Source organism: Stegostoma tigrinum, chromosome 1 (assembly GCF_030684315.1).
Source record: "Stegostoma tigrinum isolate sSteTig4 chromosome 1, sSteTig4.hap1, whole genome shotgun sequence".
NCBI lineage: Eukaryota > Metazoa > Chordata > Chondrichthyes > Orectolobiformes > Stegostomatidae > Stegostoma > Stegostoma tigrinum.
Window position 1 is genome coordinate 165,893,342 of NC_081354.1, and position 13,975 is coordinate 165,907,316.

Consider the following 13,975-nt stretch of genomic DNA (forward strand, 5'->3'; position numbering starts at 1 on the left):
CAATCATCTACCACCACCCCTAGTTTTCTACCATCAAGCCAATTTTGTATCCAATTGGGTCTCTGTGCCTGGAGCCCATGTAATCTAAATTTACTGACCAAAGTACCTTGCAGGTCCTTGTAGAATGCCTGGTAAACGTCCATGTAGACAACGTCTATCACCCTGCCTTCATGTATTTATCTACTTTTATGCGTTTTAAGACCTCCAGCATCTACTCATCTGTAATGTGGACTCTCTTCAAGACATCACTATTTTTTCCCCAACTTTCCTAGCTTCCATATCTTTCTCAACAGTAACGACAGAGGCAAAATGTTTGTTTCATATGTACCCATCTCCTGTGCTCCCATATACAGACGGCCTCGTAGATCCATTTTCTCCCTGGCTGCTCTTTTGTCCCTAATGTACAATGTAGAATCTCTCTGGATTCATCTTTACCCTATCTGCCAAAGCTATCTCATGTATCCTGTTTGCCCTCCAGATTTCCCGTTTAAGTGCAGTCCTACTCCACTTATACTGCTCCAGGGATTCACTTGAACTACACCTGACATGTGCCTCCTTCTTTTTCTTGACCAGAGCCTCAATATCGCTCATCATTCAGTGTTCCCTACACCTACCACCGCTACTCCTCATACTAACAGGAACATAATGGCCCTGAAGTCTCGTCATCTTATTTTTAAAAGCCTACCACATGCCAGATGTCCTTTTACTCAAGTACAGCCTTAATTACCCACAGAAAGGTGGCGACGATCCAATTTCTTGAACTGTCGCCATATAAGTTACAGAATCTTGATCAGTGAGAGTGAAGGAACAGTGATACAGTTCCAAATTTGGATGATGTGTGACTAAGAGAGGAGCTTGCAGATTGGGGTGTTCCTATGCACCTGTTCTTGTTCTTTTAGCTTGTGGAGGTCATGGGATGGGAAGGTATTGATCATTAGCTAGACTGTAATTTGTAATGACAGATGTACTTAGGTTTCAACAGACTCATCTAGATCCCCATAAAGTAGCAGCATAGTCCAAATTTATCCTGAGGTCCATTCAGTTTATGTTGTACATGTACAACTTTCGAAGCATCTATAACATACCTAACTAATTTCCCATTAACGATTACAACATCGTCAATGTGGGAAGGTGCCCAGCTATATGCCACATACAAAAAGATGGACAAATTGCACCCAATCAATTACTACCCCTTCAGTCTACTTTCTATCAATGACAAAAAGTGATGAAAGAGGTTGTCAACAGTGCTATCAAATGTGATTTAGAAAGGAATAAACCTGCTCACTGATGCTCAGTTTGCTTTTTGCTAGGGCTACTCAGCTCCTAACCTCATTGCAGCCTAGGTACAAAAAGGGACAAAAGAGCCGAAATCTAGACATCAGGAAGGAATGACTGCTCTTGATCTCAAGTCAGCATTCAACTAAGCATGGCACCAAGGTGCTCTAGCAAAAATCGAATCATTGGGAGTGGGGGGGAAAATTCGCCTAGCTGGTGTCATCCCCAGCTCAAAAAAAATAGTTGAGACTGTTGGAGGTCAATTATCTCAGCCCCAAGATATCATTGCAGGAGTTATTCAGGGTCGGCTCAAACATTTTCAGCTACTTCATCACTGACCTTCCCTCCAACACAAGGGTAGGAGTAAGAATGCTTTCTGATGACTGTGCAACATTCAGCAACACTCATGACTCTTCAGATCCTGAGTGTTCAGATCCTGAGCAGCCCATCTTCCAATGCAGCAAGATTTAGACAAATGTCCACGTTTTGCTTGGTAAGTGGCATGTAATATTCATGCCACATAAGCAGTGGCGATAGCCTAGCAGTATTATCGCTGGACAGTTAATCCAGAGACCCATGTAATGTTTTGGGTACACAGATTCAAATCCCACCATGACAGAGTTGAATTCAATTTTTTAAAAATCTGGAATTAAGAGACAAATGATGACCATGAATCCATTGTCGATTGTTGGAAAAAACCATCAGGTTCACCAATGTCCTTTAGGGAAGGAAATTTTAATCCTTAACTAGTCTGGTCTACATGTAACTCCAGACCCACAGCAATGTGGTTGACTCCAACTGCCCTCTGGGCAATTAGCAATCGGCAATAAATGCTGCCTGGCCAACTCCCAAGAACATATAAAGAAAAAAAAAGTGCCAGTCTAGGACCATCTCAAACAAGAGAGAATCTAACCAATGCCACTTGACATTCAATGGTATTACCATCATTGAACTACACACTATGAATAACCTTAGGCTATCTTTGTCCAGAAACTGAAATGGCCCAGTCTTATCCACACTCACTACAGGTCAGAGACTAGGAATTCTGCAGTAAACCACTCACCTCTTACCTTCCCAGAAGAGACCTGTTCACCACCCACAAAACACAGTCAGGAGTGTGATGGAATTCTCCCCACTGGATAGCTACAACTGTGACTAAATTTAAAACTTATGACATCATCCAGGATAAAACAATCTGCTTTGTCAAACTCGACATCTTTGACAGACTGACTTCACCACCAACACACAAGGGAGCATTGTGTCCCACCTACAAGATGCACTGCAGCAACTCACTAACACACCTTTGACCACATCTTCCAAACATGTGACCTCTACCACCTAGGAAAACAGCAACAGATGCACAGAAGAAGCATCACCTTCAAATTCCCTCTAAGCGACACACATCCTGACTTAGAACTATTTAACTGCTCTTTTACAGTCACTGAGTCAAAAATTCTGAAACACCCTTTGTAACAGCATCATGGTGTTCTTTTAATGCAGTGGTTTAAAAAAAGCTCATCACTGCCTTCTCCAGGGAAACTAGACATAGGGAACAAATTCTAGTCGAGAAAGGCGGCTCACATTCTCTTGAATAAGTTGAAAAAAAAAACTTATGATATAGGTGGGCCACAATTTAGAACAGGCTGCAATGCTGCAGCCTTTTGCCGGTGATGAGTTTCAGTCTTTTCCCTTCTTTATTGCATTGATTTCAGATAGTATTGTATATAACGTACCATTCACTGCATTATTCTTGTGATTTGCTTTTCTGTGATGGCAATAATGCATTTCAAGTTAAAATTTCACATGGGTATTACAAACATTCACTGACACATGTTTGTCACATTTTCATTCTAATGCAGAAACAATGAAATAATATTCTGGAATACATTGTTTATTTACGAACCTTGAATCGATCCTGGCGTTCACAAAGACTTCCATTGGGCATAGGTGCTCGACATTTATGATTTACAGGTTCAAACTTTCCTGCAAAGGTTATGTATCTCGTTTGCAGATTGGCTAACTCCTTACTCTCCGATTCTTCTCCCATTTCTGTGTTGGATGCCCAAAAGCGATGTGGAGTATCAATTCTAGTGAATATTAAAGATATTCCTGTGAAAAAATGTCCTGAACTTTTCAAAAATATTACAATATTTTACATAAATATTAGCCTCAGTAGCAATTCAGTGATACAGTATTAGTTATGAATTATGTCAGAATAGCAGCATGTGGACTCATGCCAGTGAATCACAAGGTGGAAATGGCCTAGTGGTATTATCATCGCTAGGTTGTTAATCCAGAGACTCCAGGTAATGTTGTGGGGTTTGAATCCTGCAACGGTAGATGGCGGAATTTGGATTCAATAAAAATCTAGAATTAAGGATTCTAACAATCATGAAGCCATTGCTGATTGTCAGGAAAAACTCATCTGGTTCACTAATGCCCTGTAGGGATGAAACTTACTTGGCCTGGCCTACATGTGACTCTAGACCCACAGCAATGTGGTTGATTCTGAAATGCCCTCTGGGCAATTAGGGATGGACAATAAATGCTGCCGAGCCAGAGGCAACTACATCCTACAAATGAATATATTTAAAAAAGTCTCCAAACAGCACCACTACTGCTGTTGCTGTTTCAGGCAAATAATTCAGATTACACTTCACAAGAATTCATTGAGTAAAATCAATAAACAATGGATTAGAGATAGTAGGAACTGCAAATGCTGGCGAATCTGAGATAATAAGGTGTGGAGCTGGATGAACACAACAGGCCAAGCAGCATCAGAGGAGCAGGAAAGCTGATGTTTCAGGATTACTTGGCATTACAGACAAAAATATCAGTCGTGAAGCATTGCAACCAAAGTGCAAAACTGTCTTTCTGTTTTGACTAATCCAGCATATATACAGCATATATTAAACATTTGTATTGTGAGAAAAACAAAAATGCCAATTACTAATCAAAACATAAGCAACTATATTTTATGATGTCTGTGAATCTTGCACTAGGTTAACGAATACAAATGTTGCAGTGCTTTTTGTGTCTGATGAAAGCAAAGGGTAGAGTGCCCTCTGGTGGCTACACATATGTATTGTAATTAGTAAGATTCAGTCATCAAGCTGCTTGCTGTCTACTCAAAAATACAAACGTATGTTACGTTCACAGAAATATACTGCAGAGATACAAATTATTATGGAAATAATTCAAATGAAGGAGAAAAAAAACATGAAATCACACAAATCTGATTGTAAAAGGAAAATTAAACAGTGTAGGGTGATAGAGATTGGAGATGGATGTGTTTCCTGCATTTTAGCCAATTTCAGTCATGCTATGTTTGCTTTTAGGTATTTAGAGGTTCAGCTAACTGGCCTCTAATTGATTTTTTTTTCTTTACCCCTGTTCTTGAACAGCAGGATTACATTTTCTACTCTCTAATCAGTAAGTATCATTCTAGATTCTAATGAATTCTCAAAAATCAAATCCAACCCTCTAATGATCACTGCAAAATCCTGAAGGTGCAGGCCATCAGATCCAGGCATTTGATGGCTTTTAGTCTCATTATCTTCTCCAGTATATTTGTTTTATGAATTAAAATTACCTTAAATTCCTCACTCACGTTGGAATCTTGGGTGTAAGTTAGCTCTTTATGATTTTTAATATGAAGGCATATACCTGATACTTGTTTAATGACTGTACCACTTCCTTAGTCACCACTTCTTTCATGAAATCTGTTAGGAAGGGCATGGTAATAGGGCATTTGGAAAGTTGAATATGAGGAGGCAAGGTCAAAATAGCTCCCATTCATAAAACCTACATTTAATAACTCTAATAAAACCTTTTTAAGAGTCCAATGAATAGGGAGTTAAAGGGTAACCACTGCATGTTAAATATTTCATTTTTTTAAACATTGTATTGTAAGCCACACACAAAGACTTCGTCATTTCTTTATTGTCCATTATTTCTCCCATTCCTGCCTCTAAGGTACCCACATTTACTTTTGCTCATCTCTTCCCTATTACTTACTTGTAAAAGCTTTGATTTTTTTTGTCAGTTTATCCTCATGTTCAACTTTATTCCTCTTTACCAATTTCATGGTCACCATGATGATTTTTAAAACCTTCCCAATTCTCAGGTGTATTACCTTCTTAGGAACATTATAACATTCTTGTTGAATGCAGTTGTTGGATCTAATATAATTCTCAATTTCTCCATGGTTGTAATACTGTTTCAGTGGTATTTCAATCCTTCAAAGGAATAGATTTCCGAGTTATGATTTATTTATTATAGTACAAAAAAAACTTGTAATGCTGGAGATCGAAAACAAAAACAGATATTGCTGCAGAAACTCAGCAGGTCTGGCAACGTCCACCAGACGAAAGCAGAGTTAACATTTTAAGTCTGGTGACTATGAAGAGTCACCCCACCTAAAATGTTAACTTTACTTTCCTCTTTCAGATGCTGCCAGACCAACAATGTTTCTCCAGCAATTTATGATTTAACGTTTGCCATTGCAGTTCAACTGTGAAATATTTTAAACTAATTTCCCAAACTACCTCAGCCAACTTACTCTTCAAACTTACGTAATTGGCTTTGTTTAAATTTAAAACTCAAAATTTGCACCTAGTATTGGGTTCTCACTTTTATTTTAGAAAGGTGCATGACAAGAATTCAGAAAAAATAGAAAAGCATAAGATAATGTGAATGTTCCTCAAGGGATAGGGACAAGTTGGAGTTGTTAGAAATTGTATCAGGTTACCTTCTGGGCTCAAGAACAGCTATCTCAATGTCACAGGAGCATCAGCTATAAGTGTTTCAGTAGTTTTAAGCGCTAATAACCACAATCAGACACAGTTAAGTGAAGATACTTCTAAAACTGCCGTCTTCCAATTTTTCCCTCAGGCAAGTAACAGATCATTTGGCCAGTGGCAGATCCACTACTGCCATAAATCAAATGTTTCCCTCGCTTGGCAATGGAAAACGCCACATTCAAAACATCGAGTACACAGTGATGCAGCAATTTTCTCTATCTGCTATCAGTAAGCAACAGCCTACAGTGTCAAACCACGAAATCTATACCCTCTCTTTTTAAGAAGTTATTTAAATTTTTACATTTAAGGGGAAAAGAAAATATTGTGTCTTGGTAACACTCTAGTTATAATTATGACTATAACAGTTCAAGACATCAGGTTTTAACTGGGAAGATATAAAATGAGAATTCTCCGATTTTACCTCTGTTGCTTATAAAGGAAGGTGACACACTCAACTTATAGGTCTGTCTACATGGTCCTCTATTTCTCCTCCGAGCCTCAAAATCAATTCCTTGTGAAGATTCCTAACATAAAACTTCATCAAACAAGGTCTAAATTTCAATACAAATGCAATGACCAGTGTAATTTGTTCTCAAAAAGTTCTATCCTTGTAAAGTATCATTAAGACTAATGACTTGTATTGCTCAGAAAATAGCAGCTTCATTGTAGAAAGTTTTTTTTTAAAAAACCAATGGGGTACGTATGGTCAACGTGAACCTGTATTTGATAAAGGTATAATTTTTTTGGAATAATATATTTTATGCCTTGCCCTGATCATTTCACATTGTTTCTATCCCTATGTTGGCAAATGGTGATCATTCCATGATTTTAGAATATATATCAATAATATGAGGGCAGAGTGGTTGACATTGTCAAAGATTTTACTAAAATCTAAATAAGCAAAGTTCTACATGTTAGACTAATTAGTAATGGCAGATCACATGAGATTCAGGGTGGGCTTACCAACTGGATACAAAAATGCTTGAAATTGAAACCATAGTTTATCATTTCCACTTAATGTCATTTTGCTGAATCCTTAACGAACTTTTCCCAAGATCCATATACTATTTCTTATAGCCTCCCCAAAATTACATGCAAAAACATGCATAGTTGAATTCTTCTTTTTATAGTTAATGTCCCTGGTTTTAAAACTCAGAATTTGTTTCTTTCTCCCCAATTCAATCATTGAGGCATTGCTGGCCTTTTTACCATGCATTCTCAATTGAGAATGCGGTGATGGCCCACTTTCTTGAACCGCAGCAATCCATGTAATATAGGTACACTCTGTTGTTAGTGATAATGGGAACTGCAGGTGCTGGAGAATCCAAGATAATAAAATGCGAGGCTGGATGAACACAGCAGGCCCAGCAGCATCTCAGGAGCACAAAAGCTGACGTTTCGGGCCTGGACCCTTCATCAGAGAGGGCGATGGGGTGAGGGTTCTGGAATAAATAGGGAGAGAGGGGGAGGCGGACCGAAAATAGAGAGAAAAGAAGATAGGTGGAGAGGAGAGTATAGGTGGGGACGTAGGGAGGGGATAGGTCAGTCCAGGGAAGATGGACAGGTCAAGGAGGTGGGATGAGGTTAGTAGGTAGGAGATGGAGGTGCGGCTTGGGGTGGGAGGAAGGGATGGGTGAAAGGAAGAACAGGTTAGGGAGGCAGAGACAGGCTGGACTGGTTTTGGGATGCAGTGGGGGGAGGGGAGATTTTGAAGCTGGTGAAGTCCACATTGATACCATTGGGCTGCAGGGCTCCCAAGCGGAATATGAGTTGCTGTTCCTGCAACCTTCGGGTGGCATCATTGTGGCACTGCAGGAGGCCCATGATGGACATGTCATCTAAAGAATGGGAGGGGGAGTGGAAATGGTTCGCGACTGGGAGGTGCAGTTGTTTATTGCAAACCGAGCGGAGGTGTTCTGCAAAGCGGTCCCCAAGCCTCCGCTTGGTTTCCCCAATGTGGAGGAAGCCACACCGGGTACAATGGATACAGTATACCACATTGGCAGATATGCAGGTGAACCTCTGCTTAATATGGAAAGTCATCTTGGGGCCTGGGATAGGGGTGAGGGAGGAGGTGTGGGGGCAAGTGTAGCATTTCCTGCAGTTGCAGGGGAAGGTGCCGGGTGTGGTGGGCTTGGAGGGCAGTGTGGAGCGAACAAGGGAGTCACGGAGAGAGTGGTCTCTCCGGAAAGCAGACAAGGGTGGGGATGGTAGGCAGGAAGAGAATTCCACTATTTTGACCCAGTGGCAGTGAAGCAATGGCAAGATCATTCTGATTCAGAATTATGTGTTGTATAAAAAACTTTTAGGGTGAGAGGGTAATGTCTGCTAGCCTTCTTCTTTTAAGTTAATAAACTATTTCTTGTCTTTAAACGCTTGTTGAAGGTGTGTTTCAACTGGAGCCTGTAAAAATTGAGCTTGAATTTCTATTCATTTTAATACAATGTTGGCTATGTAGCTCAGTACTCTGATTAATTCTGTGACTCCACATTGGCACTCAACATACCCAACCATTCTCGAAATTCATTTTGTATTTCAAAGCAACCATTATCAACATAACTTCCCACTTCAAACGAAAATCCATTTCTGATTCTCAAGTGAAAACAATGTTACATTTGACATGAGATTGGAACTCATACCATCCCATCTCCTCACCTTTGTACTATCCTGTAGCTGTAATTTATGAACACTTCAACAATAAAAAAATCAAACTGAAAAATAAATTACTTGAGAATTCTGCCTGTTGTTGACGCCTCTTTTCCCCAGTAGTAAAGATCAATCCCAAAAGACCTCACAGGAGCTTTCATCATCTCTTCTTCCCTTTTACTTTTTTTGTCATATTCATCGCATAATTCAGGTCTTGATGTAGATGCCTGTATGTCTGTTCCCTCTGAGGTTCCAGGCAGGCTGTTGGAAGAACATACATTTAAAAAATCAATAGAAGATAATGTGCTGCACAGTCACTGTTCTAGCTTCATTAACCTTTGCACTAACATTCACGTTAATGCAGACCCACTTTGACTAACACTATCTTTATAAACATTATAACTTGCCAATGAATTTGATGAAGTTTACAGCAAGTGACTTACTCCAAAGATTATAAATAATTCTGGAGGTCATTCAGGGGAAAATGAAAGCGGACACAGTTTAGGTGAGCTAAACTATAAACATGTACAATGGAACATGTTATTGGCCACTTTTTTATTTCCATATTTGTGCTTCAGCATTTACTTCAACTGCAACTAACACTTGAAAGAATAAAGTTTTCTTCAGAGGAAAAAATCCAACTGCACATTTTGTTAAAAGCAAGTTGGGGGAAAGCAGTGTCACATTAGTTCCACTATTCTATTGGTCGCATAATAAAAAATGACAACCAAATCCTGATATTGCCAATTATATGCTTTCTCAATATTAGAATGAAAAGATCCATCAATCAGCTTTATTTAATAAACGAAATTACTTGTTGCAAAACAAAACTAATTCAATGAAAATGCAGAATTATTTAACACACCATGTATTATATGTTAATATAAACATCTATATCCTCCCCATACTGCCCTACCCCCAACCAAAATACACTTGAACAAACAAAAACATGCACAACCATGGTAAAGGGGCAAATAAACAAGTTTCCCTTTGGATACATTCACTTTAAAGAGAACCTCTTGGCAAATGGTGGTTATTCATGAAGGGAAGAGAGGATAATGTGCAGAATATTCCACAGTCTGTCAAACTGGCATTCTTGGTCAAGTCATTAATTATAAACAAATGTCTCATGTGTCTTGGCAGACAAAGTTTGCTCAGGAAATGCAATATTGAGAAGTTTTCAGTCATTCTTCCAGAACAATGATCAGGTTTCACTCTGATCTCACAGCACAGGTGTTACACAAACAGGAGTTGCAGGCCAAGCAGGTTATTTGCAACATACTTCCCTTAACTCCAAGCCTACAAGCACTGTTCAAACAAAACAGCTTTAAAACCCAGACATAAAATAAGCAAGTGCTTCTCCTGAAATGAGTTTGAGCATCCAAACCAAAAACTGTGTGGAACCAATATATTCTTGCTGATAAAATTCCAGTGCATCTTTTCACTGGCTTTTCCTTTTTAAAAGAACTAGGTATCTCCACAATACTTCAAACTTAAGTCCACATAAGTTAAATATGGAGGACCTTCAATAGTTTTAACATCACATTTTGATAACCGTTAACTTACAGCAAACTACAGCCATTTGTAAATTTAAATAAGCTCATCCTGCCCTCAGTATCTGAAAACTTCACCATAACTAGCAACTAACTTCGAAGAGACACCGACTTTGTTCATATACTTGTTCTCCACAACCAATAGCACTCTCTTTGCCTTGTGCTTTAAGGCACATTGCCCATCTGTTCCTCTTACTCCTTTTTCCCATTTTATCCACTGCACAAAAATCAACATTGCGCAAACTCCCTTGAGAACCATACTGAACCGTACTGAATTTTACTTCTCTCTCCGTGGACACTTTCACTTTCACCAACACTTTGTTTTTATTTTACTTAATTTTGAAGGGTTGTCACTGTAAACACAGGTACAGTGAAGTGTCCACAGGAAGATCCTACAAACAGCAAAAAAACTAAATGACGACTTAATCTGCATTTCTCTCAGCTGTATTAAACAGACTACTTATTGGGAAACCAAGACAGGTTCCTACTCTTTGAATAGCACCAGGAGATCCTTCAGAACACAGGACCTCAGTTTAGTGACGTACTTACCACGATGACAGCTTCAACGCAATGCTGTACACATCCTCAACTCTGATGTGCTCAAATCCTGTAATGGAGTATGAACACAGAGCTTGACATTCAGAGCAAAGTACAGGCTAAGGTTAGAAAATAGAAAAGGAAATTGAAAATTCTAAACCAAATAAGCTATTGAAGTATTACGTTGATCTTCTGAAGGTACCAAAGTAATTTATAGAGTCTCAGATACAGTTTAGATACAACATGTGAACAAGCATGGATAGATCAGATATTTTTATATTTGTTGGCATTCTGCTTGATTTTAAAATTGCATAAACAGTATTTTTCTTCTTGTTACATATCCAGTCTTTTCTAAATCAGGGATTGCTACACTTGCAGGGTAAATGGTCTGCATTGGTGCTATTCTTTAACCAGAAGTAATGACTTATTTCCTTTCTTTTAATGCTTTTCTATTCTTCCTTCTCAAATGCTTACATTTCCTTTTTAAATGAAGTTATGGTTCCTGGTAGAAAGAAAAACAACATTAGTAGTAAAATATTCCATGTTCCCATGACTGTCAATTCTAAAGTTTCTTCTAATTTCCCTCTTAACTTTTTGAGTAATAGTCCTAAATATGTGATCTCCCATCACTGAAGTATTAACCAATAGGTATAATGGCTGGCAGCTGTAGCCGTTGGAAGAGTAGCAGAGACCCAGTGACACTCTGAAATGGGATTTCCAACTGCTGGAAGCGAATGAGCAGCTCCAATTGTAGTCTTAGCCAAAGCTTCACTATTTCTTCTTCATTAACAATGAAACAAACATTAAATTTACTTGCTGCTGTAGTTTTTGCTATTCCAGTGGAAAAAGCTCCACTTTTTTTAAAAAAAAACAACTTTCCTCAGAACTTAACCTCTGCTTCTCGTACCATTTCAATTAATCTGGCCTTTTCCAATAACTTCATATCTTTTTCATCACGTAGAAGTCCACACAAGATGTCAGCTGCAGCTAAGTAGAAATATTACAGAAAATCAACACTTTTTTTATATCCATTGCTTTTATGTACATACCCCAAGATATTTACCTTTCTTGGTTATATATAATTTGAATCTTTTTAGTATCCTTAACTTGTTCTAGAAATATTCATGGGTAGTAAAGCTGATCAATTGTGGCCAGCAAACAGGTTTTATAGTAAATATTTATTCCCCTTCCTGAAGGCTCTGATAAACAGATACACAATTATATGTTGCAGCAGTTTTTCAGTACTTCTCCACAGTTTTTGTCTCTTCTGAGTGTCTGCATAAGGAGAGGTGGAAAGCCATTCAGTCACCACAGTGACAACAACAAAGGTCACTTCAATGTGTCCAATAACATGTTTTCAGCAAGCATCACCAAAAAGCAACTGAAAGTTGAAATCCCTGCAATTTGTCTCTTTCTGTACAGGACAGATGGGAGGAGCCCTTTAATAGTCACAGCTGAGGTAAGCTAAATTCAGAACTCAACGATGCCCCAAGGCAAAAGCTTCCATTAAGTGTACATTTGATGCCGTGCATGAAAGCGTGTATCTCTTCCACACAGGGTTGGGTTGAGGTTTTATTTTACACGTGATTACATGGTTCTCAGCTCATTGTACAGAACTCTTGTTGAATTAGTGAACAGGAATTGCATCTCTCCTTGACAGTACTTTGAAGATTCATAGGAATACAGGAGTGGAGTAGACCAGTCAGCCCAATGACACTGTTCTGACATTCCAGATCATGGCATTTCACCTACTTCATACGATTTTCCCATATTAATTTGATTTCCCTAAATGTCATTCATAATGAGAAATCTATTATACACTTGAATTTAATGATTGAGCTTCCACAGCTGTCTGGGGTACACAACTCCAAAGATTCACCCCCTCTGAATGAAGGAGTAGTTCCCCTCATTTCAGTCCTAAATGGCTTGCCTTTTATTCTGAAACTGTCATCAGCCAGGCCTTATGGGGTACCCCACGTCTCCAAACAGTCAGCCCTGCAATTGAGATTGTACAAAGACATGTGGTACTTGAGAATGATCCAGAATGGTGGCACAGGGGAGCTTTCTGGACAGCATGCACAAACCTGGAAAATTTGTATTTTGGTGCGAGTTGTAAAATCAAAGGTTAAAAACGTTTCCTGCTGATGAATACGGCTAAATGATTCAAGAAAGCTCACAATCTATAGTCCCTTGCAGCTGCAAGAATCCGGAGACTCCAGCAAGTCCCAGTGCCATGGCTGTCTGGCTCTTGGAATCCAAATGGAATTTCACAAAAGCCCAGTGCTGTTCTGAAGTCAAAATACGGGACTTTCCAGGTGCATTCCCATCACAGACTTCTTTTGTGCTAGGTCTGATTCCAATGAGCAAAGTGTTTTCTCCCTGAAAATATTGACTCTAGTTCTACTCTTGCTCTTTGATAACATACTTCATCAAATTTATTAACAAGGGCAGTCACTCTTCCCTCACTTCTGGAATTCAGCTCTTTCATCCATGTTTTAATGATGACGTCCATGTAATACGAGGCCATGTATCACAGAATCCCAACAGTGCAGAAACAGGCCCTTCGGCCCAACAAGTCCACACCGAACCTCAGACCATCCCACCTAGACTTATACCCCTATAACCCACCTAATCTACACATCCCTATGGGCAATTTAGCATGGAGGGGATCTTACAGATGGTGGCATTCCTACATATTTGCTGTCCTTGTCTTTCAATGTCTTGGGGGTTGTGGGTTTGGAAGATTCTGTCTAAAGAGATTAATAAATGCATCTTGTAGATGGTACACACAACTGTGCATCAATGACAGAGGGTGTGAATGTACGTGGGCATGGTTCGAATCAAGAGGGCTGCTTTATCCCCATCACATCCAGTTTTTGGGGAATCAACATGCTGCCAGCCCCCAATTTGACAATTGAAAGAATAGTTTCCAACTTTTGATTTCATCAGGAAGAACAAACTGCCAACCATCCAGACTCTTCACTTGTGGTTAAGACAAACCCTAGTACACTGACTGCCTGAGACAAAAACGAAACAAAGCAGCAATCTAACTAACTAGATATAAAACTCGACAAGACCAAAACAAAACTGACAGAACATACAACTGAAACAGGCAGATACTGTCTGCCATATTGTGTTGACGTCCCTTTATTAGAAACAGTT

General features: G+C 39.2%; 1 protein-coding gene across 1 annotated transcript in view; it reads right to left on the reverse strand.

Moving 5' to 3' along the window:
* uvssa (UV-stimulated scaffold protein A) overlaps positions 1-13,975 on the reverse strand; it is a 105,137-nt gene that overhangs the window by 30,830 nt on the left and 60,332 nt on the right. The window contains exons 10-11 of the mRNA XM_048531757.2: positions 8,805-8,984; positions 3,179-3,362 (exon numbers count right to left, since the gene is read on the reverse strand). Of these exons, the coding sequence (XP_048387714.1) occupies positions 3,179-3,362; positions 8,805-8,984 (364 nt within the window). The remainder of the gene's footprint in view (positions 1-3,178; positions 3,363-8,804; positions 8,985-13,975) is intronic.